General features: G+C 48.3%; 1 protein-coding gene across 15 annotated transcripts in view; it reads left to right on the forward strand.

Annotated features, from left to right (window-relative positions):
- GRAMD1B (GRAM domain containing 1B) overlaps positions 1-13,031 on the forward strand; it is a 129,743-nt gene that overhangs the window by 106,296 nt on the left and 10,416 nt on the right. For 12 of the 15 annotated variants that reach the window (XM_040534034.1, XM_040534031.1, XM_040534032.1 and 9 more), the window contains 9 exons: positions 5,576-5,678; positions 6,554-6,657; positions 6,813-6,908; positions 7,389-7,469; positions 9,807-9,922; positions 10,411-10,567; positions 11,292-11,481; positions 11,863-12,006; positions 12,875-12,993. In XM_040534034.1, coding sequence (XP_040389968.1) covers positions 5,576-5,678; positions 6,554-6,657; positions 6,813-6,908; positions 7,389-7,469; positions 9,807-9,922; positions 10,411-10,567; positions 11,292-11,481; positions 11,863-12,006; positions 12,875-12,993 — 1,110 coding nt within the window. The remainder of the gene's footprint in view (positions 1-5,575; positions 5,679-6,553; positions 6,658-6,812; positions 6,909-7,388; positions 7,470-9,806; positions 9,923-10,410; positions 10,568-11,291; positions 11,482-11,862; positions 12,007-12,874; positions 12,994-13,031) is intronic. The other 3 variants (XM_040534027.1, XM_040534029.1, XM_040534028.1) reach the window with 1 other exon arrangement.

Here is a 13,031-nt window from a genome sequence, read left to right on the forward strand (position 1 = left end):
GAGGATTTCAGTTTAATATTTAGGTCCCAAGGTCAGCCCTCCTCTGTACTCCTTCCCCTTGTGTTTATCTGCTTGCAGTCCTTTCACCTGCCTTCTCTTTTGGAACCATGCTTCAATTTTTTTCTTCTTACAGCTTTTCCCTCTACTTGACCCGAGCCTCCACCTCTTCACCCATGTACAGTACAGTTCCAGAGTGGTTAGTGGGGAAAAAAATTACGGTGAGAAGACAGTAATTGCCTCTTTCAGGTATTCTTAAGTACTACCAAAGACCTTTACTGTCCTGGTGAGTCTGAAAAGTTCAACAGCAGTACGGTTCTATCCGCTTGTCTTTGGGAGAGCAAAGTCTGCACCAAGGATTGTGCTGAGTGGGTCAAAGCCCCAACAGAAGCCCTGCACCTGCAGTTCTGCAAACAAAGGCTGTGCACACAAGGCAGCTTTCCCAGCAGTGGCTCCAGGGAAGGCCTCTGCCGAGCCATGCACAAACCCGAACAGTCGGCTTCAGGTATCACTGCTCGCTGTATTTCCCTCCGACCGCAGCTCTGCAGGCTCTCCCTGGCTGTAGTGCTGGAGCTGCGTGCTGTATGTCACTGTTTGCAAAGTGAGTGGGAAAACATGCTCAGTGAATGCAGTAATACATCACTGAAGCTTTTCTTCCTAGAGGAAAGCAGTCGTATAATTTCTAAGCCATAGGAGAATCACAGCCAGAGACTGCAGAAAGGAGCGCAAAGGAGCGATGTGGTCTCCTGTGGAAATGTCCTTTCTGGGGTTGTGCACTGTTGGTATCCTCTGTAACTTTTGAACTCTCTAAGCAATTTCAGCTTGCAGAGCTGAATGTCTCAAAAATAAATCTGGTCAGATTTGCATTTTGGTAGGTAGCTGCGTAAAGGAGAGAGCCCAGGCTCTGGGAGAGCTGCAGCAAAGTGCATTAGGAGTCAGGAGGTGGCTGAGGGCCTTTTTTTGTGAAGCCTTTTAAGCAGCACTTGCAGCTTCATAACAACATCAAATGATCAGGAGACTGAGCACTGTAAGAAATCAGCCTTTGATGTCTTGGTGTGCTGTCTTCTTTCCTTGCAGCACCCTCTTGGAGACCTCATAGATGCCAGAGCGAAGGGGGAATCTCAGCTGTTGGAATGAGGAAAATAACCCGGATTAAGACCAAGAGAGGGAAATGAAGCACTGTTTTAGGGAAAACATCAGAAATATCTTCCCAATGGGTGGCAGCCTGAGTCTGACTCAGCACCAGCAATCTTACAACGGGGCTTATTGCAAAAACCCAGGCCTGACGATGAGGTAGTGAGGTGCTGAATGAGCTGCCTTACTCTCTGAATCAGTGCTCTCAGCTTTCCAGTGCCAGTAACCATTTTGTCAAGCTATTCCTGGAGCAGTGTAACTCCTTGGCTTTCAGGTGTTTTTCACAGGCAGTTCCCCCCCGGGTTTCCATGATGTCAGGCGTATCGATTACCGGGCCTGGCACGCCTGCTGTGGTGGAGCGGCACTAAAATAGAAATGAACTTCTGGTGCACGCTCATGGGATAATGAATTCAAATTCACTCTACCACAAACTGCCAGTGATTACTTTGAAGCTTCTCCCTCTGGTGTTACTTCACTTTTAAAAGAAAGGAAAAGGAAAAAAAAAAAAAAAAAAAAAAAAAAAAAAGGAAGGAAGTCCCCAGTGACCTGACCAGATTTGGAAGAAACGCCGTGGGACAGGTGGCCAGTTGCTTTGCTGGCATTAATCAGCACAGCAGTCCTGCTGTCAGTGGGGTCTAAACTCTCCCACACAAGCAAGGCACGTATCCTGCTCTTTCCATTAGTTCTGATCTGTCCAGAGGCAATGCAAGTCTTCCACAAAGGCTTAGGAGCAAGTCCATCAGTCACGCAGATCAGTTAAGGTTTTCCTTCCTGGTTTTCTCCCTGCCTCCTTATATCTACCTGTGTTCTGTGCCGTGTGCTGTACCAGACTCTACCTTCCTCAGCTGTTGTGTTGTCAGACTTCCCTGTCCTGTCCCATCCCCCAGCAGCAGCTGCTTTAGATTTCCTCCCAGAGGATTTTTCAGCGTATTACCAGGGAGTCGTGGCCCTGGCAGGGTCACGCTTTTCTCCCCGTCCCCCCCCGAAAACTCCCCTCCGCCCATTGCAGTGCCATCCTGTCCTGTCCCTCTCTGTTTGCAGTAGGGTTAATGTTTGCTGTCACCACCTCCGGGTTGGCTCTTCCGATCGCTCGTGCCATTCAGATCTGCAACGGGAGAGGTGGGTGGCTGCGGAGACAGAGAAACATCCTGGTGAGATTTTTTGGAAGCAATCCCATACGGAGTTTCCAGCAAGATAGGCCATTCAGTAAAACAACACAGGTGCCTTGCAGTCGTCTGCAGTGTTAATACCTTGTCCCTCCTGGGCTGCAGAAGTTGCTTTCCTCACCCTTCAACTGGGGATGCTGGGTGAGTGAAGGCAGATGTGAGGAGCAACGCCTTCGTGGTGCACCTGAGCAGCGCGATGGTCCTCCCTGCCAGCGGGCACCCTGCTGCACTCAGTGGCCCTGCAGTGAAGCCATGCCCTTGTAGGTTTTGTGTGGTTGGAAACATCTGTGCTCCCAGTTTGTTAGGAAGAACTAGGATTTTTCATCAGTATGCTGGCGTCTGGTTCTCACAGCTCAGCATTGTGGCTGAGCGGAGCTGGCGTGGCGTGGGCTTTTCCTTGTGCATTTCCACGCTTGAGCAGAGATGGAGAGCGTGGGGATGGAGGGCAGAGGGATACGGGGAGCTGTGCTCCAAGCAATCTTCCCGAGACCTGCAGGGAGTTTGTTTGCTGGAGCCTGCGGGAGCCCTTGCTCGTCCTTTCCAAAGTGATCTGGCTGATGAATGAAACCTAGAAAGACCCAGGCTTTTTGGGGGGCACAGGAGTAGCTGAGCTCTAAAATTTCTTAACTCCGCGGGTCTCGCAGGGCTGATTTCATCATCGCTCTGTTCTTTCAGCTGGTCCCTCCTTAGCCCAGCTCCCCTCACGCCGCCCCCACCGCAGTGTCCAGCAGCTCTCCACGACAGGAAACATCTGCTGGAGGCTGAGCCTGGGTTACTGCAGGGCATTGGCCGGCAGAGCTCCCCACTCCAGTAACTGGAAGCATGTGCGAGGCACTTTGGTATCCCCCCGCCTGCTCCTTCCATGAGAAACCTCCCCAAAGACCAAAGCTGCCTTTCCGAGCAGAGGGACGAGAGGAGAGAGCCTGAGGCAGGCACAAGAATAAGAATCGCTGCTTTTCTGCTTTCAAAGCAGGGAAAAAACACCAACAGCTGAAGGCTCTGAGCTGTTTGGTGTCCTGTTACTGTGGGGTGCTGGCCATCAGACCTGTGCTGGGTACTTGCTCGCGGTCCTGGCCACTGGGGCTGGCTCAGGAGTCGCAGATGCCTTCCACAACCTGCCTGGGACCTCTTGGGCTGTCGGCGCTTTTGCAGCCCTTTTTCAAGGGATACCCACAGCAAGCAGTGGGTGAGACAGGAGCAGAAGAGCGCAAACGCTGCCCGCCAGCACGCTTATCCTCATGAGCCACTTGGAAAAAGTCCTCCCCAGGGCGAGTCCCCTCTCAGAGCTGCAGAGGCCGCTAGGGCAGACAACCTGAACGTGAGCGGGGAAGCAGGGGAAGGCACACGAACTCCTGCCAAGCTGCTGTATCTCTTTCGACTTTGAATCTAAACAAGAAGCGGTGACAGCAGGAAGAGGAAAAGCAGTCTGCCTGGGAACACGGGGAGCTGTGCGAGCGCGGAGGGAACGCTATGGATCCCTTGCCGGAGTGCGAGGCTCTCTGGGATCTTGTGCTGCATCAAGAGCTCTCAAGTCTGCTCTCGGACCTGGACGGGCTTGTCGACTTGTCCCAGGAGTATGTCAGCAGTGGATCAGATGAAATTCTAGCTGTGAGTGTCTCTAAACTGAGCTGTTTTTCGCTGTAACAGAAGTTCTGGTGCTAAGCAGAAGCGTCTGTTGCAGTGCAGGCTTTGGACGGGTCAGAACATCCCCAGCTGTGGGGAAGGGAAGGGAGCAGGGCTCCCCAAGGAGACAGAACAGCTAAGTCTGGTCTGTAACGCATTAAACCCAGAGCTCAGCACTGATTATAATCTATTCCTCCCTCCTTTCCCATCCTCTCTGCTTGTCCCAGGAAATCTTGGGCTTAGGCTCTTACTGGAGCCCGTCTCTGGCCAAGGTCTTTTCCAGATATTCAGGCTAGAAGTTTGGTAAGTGAAATGATACTTCTGTCAGTTGCTGCTTTGTAGATTTTATTCGGAATCAAGACACCTTCCTTCAGGCCCACAGGTCTGAAACAAATATCTGAAGTGCTAAGATGTTAAAAAGTATTGTTTCTAGTTCGTTAGTTCATTGAAATGATGTGTGGAAGAGGGAATGCTTTTGGGGGGGAGCTGGGTGGGGGTGTCTGTGCTTCTTTCTTTTCTTTGACAGCATTTGACAGTTTTGTAAGGCTAATAACCTTCACATTCCTCCTATCCCTTCAGCACTCCTCCGCAGTTTCTCAACCAGAAACTACCTTCTATAATCACATTCATTTGGGGGCCCCTTGCTGGAGGCTCTGATGCATGCCCACCTTTCTGTATTGGGAGAGTAGTAGAGTGTAGCTGGAAGAGGTAGGAAGGGGTTGTTGAGAGGAAAGTGAGATCTGGAGGGAAGAGCTTGTCCCCCAGGTTGCTCTGCCTTCCCTGCGTTTGTGGGAGAAAGAGCAGGAGAGATTAGAGGAGAGACACGGGCTTCCTGAAATTGTACCTGCCTCTCTTTCAGTCAGTTCTGCCTTCAGAAGTTCTGGCTATTCTGAGCTGCTGTCAGCACGTGCGTGGCATGCAGGAGGTGGCCTTTGGCTAGAACTGTCGGTCCTGGGACAGAGTCACATCAAAGTTTAGTAAACAGCAGAAAGAAGCCAGCTCCTGATCTCCCTCCAGCCAACAGCACGGTTTTATTTGATGCCTTCCGTGAGGCCAGGTGTCTGCAGAATAAACACAAAACACAGTCAAGTCCCTGTGCAAGCCTCTTCTGCACCCCACGGAGGTGTTCCCCCTATACCAGCAGATAGCTGTGGGTTCCCTAACTGCCAGGTGGAGCACTCGACGGGGAGAGGAGAGGGCATGACTGCATTATTCCTGAGCTGACAGTGATCGTTTGAGCTCCCCTGGCAGGGCTGCAGCTACACTGAAGCACCTATGGCCCGGGGTTGTGATGCTGTTCCTGGAGAGCTGAGGAGTGGCAGCTAGCTGAGGAATTGCAGACAGGGCGTGCATCATACCTTGTACAGTCTGTGACTGCAGGAAAAGGGATTTCCTCTGCATCCACAGCTTCCATGCAGTTCTGCACTGCAGACAAAGGCATAGGCCTTCTGCTCTGTGCGTACTCTTCCAAGTCAGGTTCTCCTCTTCCTCTCACTTAATGCACTAAATCCCAGATCCTCCCACCTGTGCCTGCTGTGATGGGAGCTCCTGGCCTCGTGCTTTGTAAGTGCATCTGACCCCCCTTCTCCTTACCTAGGTGTTCCTGCTTTCCCACTCCGTTTCTCTGTACTCATGCCTGCCCCTCTCTTTAACAGGCGCTCTGTTATTTGCAGGTGTTGAGTCCAACCTACAAACAACGGAATGAAGATTTCAGGAAACTCTTCAAGCATCTTCCCGACACAGAGCGTCTCATTGTAGGTAAGGACTGTCCTCTTGTGCCGTGCTCTTTTGTGCTGGCCCGTGATTTTGTGAGGAAATCCAGCAGACGTACATGCAGCTTTTTCCTCTCCTAAGAGATTGTCACCAAGGAACTGTCTCTTTCCTGTGCACAGACAGTCCCCCTCCTCACTGTTTCTAATGGATTTCACTTGTTTCACTTCAGGGAGAGCACAGCTGATCAGTATCAGCTACAGCCTTGTCTCCTGCTGACTTCGGGTGTATGTTTTCCTCTGCAGTGCTCCCCAAACCCGTTACTGTTTGAGCTCTTTCCTCAGTTGGTCAGGGTTGCCTGTCTCAACATGCATGACCCTGAGCTTCCCTTTTTCAAGCTCCTTTGTACATCCCTGATGCTCCCTAATCATGACTCTTCCTCTGTTCATCTAGGCTTTGGCCTTGCAGCTAATTAGCAATTGCCTACTGCATTGCATCTGTTCTTTTGTCTAATGTAACTGGTGATCTCATACCATGTCTCACACTGTTGCAATACGCACAGACTAGCAGAGGACTAGAAATTGTTTAGTAGGCTTAAATTGGGAGAGAAATGAGCGATGACACTAGAAGGTGAGAAGAAAAACCCAGGTTAAAATGTGGAGACAGAATGCTACTGAATGACCAGCAAACAAGGCAAGATAGTTTTACCTCTAAGAGAGATTGTCTGTGGCATGCCCTTGGGAGAAATCGTAACCTAGTGGGCAGAACAGCAGCTATGGCTCAGTTCCTTCTGGCTCACAATCCTTTCTGCAGGATTGTGTCAGGTAATTTCTTCTCTTGGTGCTGCTGCTTATCCTCACGTTTAGGCTGCCCTGTCTTCTCATCTTGATGCTCCTTAATTACCATGTGTTGTTCACCCACAGATTACTCATGTGCACTACAAAGAGACATTCTCCTGCAGGGCCGCCTCTACCTCTCTGAAAACTGGATCTGCTTTTACAGCAACATCTTCCGCTGGGAGACATTGGTAAGGCTCTCCGACTGGCACACGGAGCATGTGTTCTACGTCAGTATATTTGCTGACAACTTTAAAAGCACTCTTTCCATCGTCTTTCTCACCAGTGTCTCTCATTACCTGCTTTCTTTTTCTGCCTTCCCCTCTCTGCATGGCTCTGACTGTAGCTGACAGTTCGCTTGAAGGATATCTGCTCGATGACCAAGGAAAAAACAGCACGGCTCATTCCTAATGCCATCCAAGTTTGCACTGACACTGAAAAGGTACATCCTTGAAGCCTGCACTTTGTGGGTGTCAGGGGCAAGGGAGTGTAAGTGTGTTAACACCACCTCCATGGGAGTTTTCCAAACTGACTGCTTGTGGTACGTGGGGCCTGGGAGAAAGCACTAATGGAAAAGGGTTGGGTACAGAGCTTCTGCAGACCTGGGGCTTGAGCTGAGTCGGGAACTCATGTAGCCCGTGTGTGGGCATGGAGGAAGTAGAAGATCTGGGTTATGTAGTAGCACACAGCTAACTGAGCTGTTTCTGTGCTCAGACCAGCTTTGTGGGTTGAGAGGCGCTCAGCCTCGCCGTGAAGTCTCCATGGACTTCAGTCTGTGCCCAGGAGCTGAGCAGCAGCGCTGTGTGCCTTGCTCAGTCCCTCTGTGTGCTGTTTCTGGAAAATGATCCAAGCAGGTGTGCCTCTTCATCCCTTTGCTGGGCCTTTTCTGAACTGATTTTTCTCTCCATCTCTTCCCATTCAGCACTTTTTTACTTCCTTCGGGGCTCGAGACAGGACGTACATGATGATGTTCAGACTCTGGCAGAACGCTCTCCTTGACAAGGTACAGAGACCAGCATCTCAGTGTTGGGGGAGATGAAAGGGAGGTGGTGGACTTATGCAGAAGCACATTACCTGTGACAAGCATATATACATAAAAAAAAGACGTAGGGACAGTAAGTACGTGTGTGTTTAGGTGGAGCAGGTACGTAGCTGCAGGTGCAAGTGTCTCTTTTTGTATGGAGTTCTGTCTACCCACAGACACATCTTACACACACAGAGATGTCTCTTTGCCTCTGCTGAGGTGTGGAAGCAATCAGGAAGGAGATTGTTCAGGTCTGTAATACAAGTGAAACAGCCTAGAAGAAAGCAGTTCAAAATGCAACAGAAATAGCTCACTGCACTGGCGAAGTTCTTAGGACGTCCGTTCTTCAGCAGTGTGGAGTTCAAGATAGGGCAGGAAAGAAGCATGTGTTCAGCACATCCCAAAACCAAACACGATAGTGGGTGCAGGGTGCATTGGGTAAAGGCTCAGTAGGTTGGATTTTAAAATAAAGCAAGGATATGCACTTGCTATGTCAAAGACCCCGTATATCCTATATTTGGTTCTGAGTATCTGTTCCAATGTCCAGTGAGTATTTCTGGCCTCACTCCAGGAGTAAGACTCACAAACTGATCGTACAGGGCTGTCAGCATTTGGAGATGTTCAGGGCTTGAGTTCATACCATACTGGGATGCTGAAGTAATCAAGTGCTAGAATGCCCCGTCCTGAAATTGGGGTAGTATTTAGTAGGCAAAGGATCAAATTGCATTGGGCAGCTCATGTTGCTATCAGATGCTGTAATTTAATCGGCCCTTTGAAGTTTATTACAAAATTCAGTGCCCTTGGTTTCAAGGTCATGGCAAACAGGAACTAAGATTTGGAGTGATAAAGGCAGGAAACACTGAGGGAGCTCGTTTGCCAAATGAAGGATCCACGCTAGGCAGGAGGGAGGGAGAAAGAGCCTAGCGTGGTTTTTCTGCTAACATGTGAATTAAAGAGAGCGTATGGGGGAAGAAGGTAAAACAGCTGGATATGTTTCTGAATAAAAGTCTCTCATTTGAGTGTTTTCCATACTTTTGACTGCTAGTTTTAGGAGCTAGATTAAAAATTTCCTGCCTTATCACGTACAGTAACTATGGAAAGAAGTTTACGCCAGCAACTCTGAAAAAGTTCACTAGGTTTATTTTTTCTCATTACCAAGAAATCTTTGTCATTGGTCATAAGTTTCTCGTGGGTAAAAATCCATCTCCTTTCATCCATGCAGCACACACTTAAATCACGAGTTCACCGACCCATTTCTTGAGGGCCCCAGAATGCAGTCATGTGGGAATCTACGAACTTGCATTGTAAAAAGCTGGGCTTTTGTGAAAGGTCTTGATAATTCATTTTTTCTTTTTAACCAGAGATACAATACAGTCTTTTCCCAGTAGTAACCCTTCTTGATTTTAAACTGCAGCAGGAAATGTTTCTCTTTGTTGCTGTTTCAGATAGTTTTCCCAGCAGGTGTAATCTTTAGGTAGTTTTCATTTAAACAAAGTCGAAGGGGAGAAAAACTCAACATATGTTGGGGTTTGGTGTGGTAGAGGAGACATTAAATGGAGACACAGCAGAAAACACATGTGGGGGAAAACAGATTTATTGCTTACATTATTACATGCACAGCACTGTAGTGGTGGGAGATCTCATTTCTTGTGCTGCTCCGGGTGTAGCCTCCTGTTGGCTTTCTGACAGTGTCTTCGGTAACCTGAGCTTGTGACATGGAGAAATAACAAAGTCAGATTTTAGGGCAGAACCTGAGCTGGCAGTGAAGGCTTACTTGGCAAAAGGGCCTCTTACTACTTGATCAGGGCAATCTCTGTGCCAACTTGGCCTCACTGTATTAAGACATAAACGTATGCCTGCAGCCCATGGGGCTGGCCAGGCTCCCAGTAACACTCAGTCCACCTTGTGGCATCGCTGGAATTCAGAAGAGGTGAGTCCATCAGAAAGTTCTCACCTCCCATCAGCAGGATGTGTCAGAACCTCTCGCTTCTGCTTTCAGGGCAAGAAATGTAATATTCCTGACAGTCATAATTCCAGATTGAGAAAGAAATAATGGGCTGATGACAATCAAAATGCCAGCATTTTGGGGTTTGACTCATACCGAGAAAAAGCTGCTGCGTGGAGGAGAAAAACGAGAAATCCTCAGTGCTGTTCACTTCCATTGCCTACTGCAGAAGTCAAACATGAAAATTGTTTAGGCAATACTGAATTAACACTTGCAGTGTGAGATCCAGTTTAAGTGTGAAGTGTGGCATATTCATTATCTTTTAGTCTTCTCAGGTGAAAATGTACCCTGTGCTCTGCTCCTTCTTTTAGCCTCTCTGTCCAAAGGAGCTCTGGCACTTTGTCCACCAGTGTTATGGGAACGAGCTAGGTCTGACCAGCGATGATGAAGATTATGTGCCTCCTGATGATGACTTCAACACAATGGGGTGAGTGAGGAGGAGTGAAATCTGCTTGTGATGAAGAAAAGATGGCCTCAGGAGAGCAGGAGTCCTTATATATTGGCATACCTCAAACTGCAATTCGTTCCCAGTGAGAGATTTTGGGTTCTGGGAAAATATTTGGCCTTAGGGATTAAGGGCTAAAAAGCTGAAAGTGTACCATTTCCTCATGGAAATCAGTAGGAACTGAAATGGTTGCCTCTCTACTTGCTGAAGTAGATGAGTGATTCTGTAAATGCCAAAATGCCCCATTCACTGGGCCAGACAGCGTGTTACGTGGTCAATGAGTGCTGATGCTTGTCAATCTATGTACAAACACCTGAAAAGTTTGGGCTTGATCTCCCCTGCACTGAGCCGTTTCTGATTCCGGTCACACTGGAAACTGCATAGAAATATTCTTACTTGCTCTGTGTGTCCAGCTGTAGCTGTACTGAGAGGGGTAAACATAAAAACGTGTGTTCTCTGTGGCGTCTCAGCTACTGTGAAGAAATCCCTGTGGAAGAGAATGAAGTCAATGACAGCTCCTCAAAGAGCAGCATGGAGGCCAAGCCAGAAGCTAGCCCTCAGCTGCCAAAGAAATCTGTCACTGCCAGCACGTTGACATCTACAGGAAGCAGCGAAGCACCAGCCTCGGTAAGCGTCCTTCCTCCACTGCAGTGGCATCTGGAATCCTTTTCACGGGGATTTCGCTGGTAGTGCTTGAATGTACAAGGCGACTGTTTGCCCTAAAGCTCCTCTTCCACTGTAGCTGACCATGGTCCTTGTGTTAGTAATGTTTGAGGGCATGGCATTTGCCAAAGGAAAAGTAAGTAAACCATGCCTGACGTAAAGTCAGTACATTAGGATTCTCAGCAGCAAGGGTATTTTCCCACATGTAGTTTTAGATTAAAAGAAATGGAGCAGTGAAGATAAAGGGGTTATAATTCCTCCTCTGGCTCCAGTCGTTCCCTAGGAAGCAGTGTGCACCTTCATGGTACTGTGGCAGGGCAGACCTTGTTGAAATATAACCTGAACTCAGATTTTCCTAGCTGTACAGTGTTTGGTTTTGTATAGTGTTTTTGTCTGGGACAAAACCTGTGTTGTTTGTGCGCTTGTCTAACAAACAAAAAGCCTTGTATATGTCCCAAGCTTGAATTATACATATATACGTTTTTGAGAGGAAGTGGTCTAATATGTCCATGTGTTTTCCAAATACTGTATGGTAAGCTGCCACCTCTCCATTATTTAATTTCCAGCCACATTGAGGCCAAATGTTCAAAGGTATGAAAATTGGCCCACAGATGTAAATAGTTTTCAGAAATAACCACCAGTTTCTAGGTGCTAGTCTTGCCTTCATTATGTTCTGTCCTTGCTGCAGTTTGATGGGGTGCTACCAGAAGAGGAGGAGGCAGTAGCAGAGAGTCCTGTGGAAAAAGACCTCGGCATTGCAAATATCATGGGAGAGAAGATAGAGATCATTGCTCCTGTGAACTCCCCTTCCCTGGACTTCAATGACAATGAAGACATTCCCACAGAGCTCAGCGACTCGTCTGAGACCCACGATGAAGGTGTGCAGGGAGAAACCCCTTCCATTGGTGTCGTGTTTTGCCCTGTCTCTTTCAGTGAGGGCCTGGGGCAACAAATACTGAATTTTCTTTTTCTGGACCTTAAGAGTTCAGAAGATGCAAAGAATTCTTGGCCTGGGCTGCAGAAAGTGAATCTGTGGGATATTTGTAAGGCTGTCCCTAAAATAATGCCATGTAGTTAATTACCCCACCTGATGTTCCAACTATTGTCCTGGGATCAGTGGTGGGAAAGGGATAGAAGCACTTTCTTTGGGTTCCTTCTTCACAAAGGAAAATACTGTAAAATATTGTCCTGGACTGTAAAAGCACAGCCTGGGAGGTTGGCACAGAGAATCATGGGCTTGTGGGCCTGTTTCCCCACAGGTGAAGTCCAGGCCTTTTACGAGGATTTGAATGGCCGTCAGTACGTGAATGAAGTGTTCAACTTCAGCGTGGACAAACTGTATGACTTGCTTTTCACGGACTCTCAGTTCCAGAGAGACTTCATGGAACAGCGTCGGTTCTCTGGTAAGCTGCCGGTGGCAAAGCCCAGTCACTGACAGAGACTGTGTTCCCTGCAAGGCACAGAGCAGGGCTCAGCTTCTAGTTCTTGAGCACATGCCTTGCAGGTGTGACTTTGGCTGATGATAGAGGGATTGGGTAATATTGTGAGGTCTTGGGACCGCACCTGCCTGTACTGACAGTAATCAAAAGCAGGTAGAATGAGCCTTGTTTGGCTATCTGGGTGTATTTTTTAAGAGCCCTAAGTAAGTTTGTGGAAGAATCAGATTCTCTGTCTTTTTCTTAATATCAGCCACGGCCTGATCTTGTGTTCAAGGCTTAACATTCTGTGGAAAAAGCTCTTCTAGCTCTACTCCAGACACTGGCACAGACTGTGTAGTTGATGATGCAGAGTGTTCCTGGGCATCCTGCAGCCCTTCTTTCCCTGTAACTGCAGGTTTGCAAAAGGAGCGATGGCATCAGCCTCCTTCCCTTTCCATATACTGAGAGAGGGGAAAATTCTCCCCACATTTCTAATTCCTCAGCCACATCTCAGTCTGAAGCCATACTACAATGAGGCTCTCTACAGCTGCTCTGCTTAGCCCTCTGAGTAGCAGACTTGCAGGGTTCTGCCAAGTCAAGGCAAAGCCACCAGAAAACAGCCTCAGGCAGAGATATTCCCATCGCATCTTGGCAGAGGATGCACCTCATCCCTGCAGTGACCATGTTTAGTACAGGAGACCTTTCCTTCACACTCAGTTGAGCTCTAGCACTTTTGCAGCCAAGCTCTCTAGAGGGAAGGAAATACTCTCCTGAGCTTGGTTATGCTTTTACTAGGGAACTGACCTGAGGTTGCTTTAAGTTACTTTGATGGAATATTGTTTTCTCCTCTCAGATATTATTTTTCATCCCTGGAAGAAGGAAGAAAATGGCAATCAGACCAGAGTGATCCTCTATACCATTACCCTCACCAACCCTTTGGCCCCCAAAACTGCCACTGTCACTGAGACGCAGGTATGTGAAAGGGCAGCAGGGGTATGCTTTGTAGGAAC

The sequence above is a fragment of the Cygnus olor genome, chromosome 22 (assembly GCF_009769625.2).
Source record: "Cygnus olor isolate bCygOlo1 chromosome 22, bCygOlo1.pri.v2, whole genome shotgun sequence".
In the NCBI taxonomy this organism is placed as follows: domain Eukaryota; kingdom Metazoa; phylum Chordata; class Aves; order Anseriformes; family Anatidae; genus Cygnus; species Cygnus olor.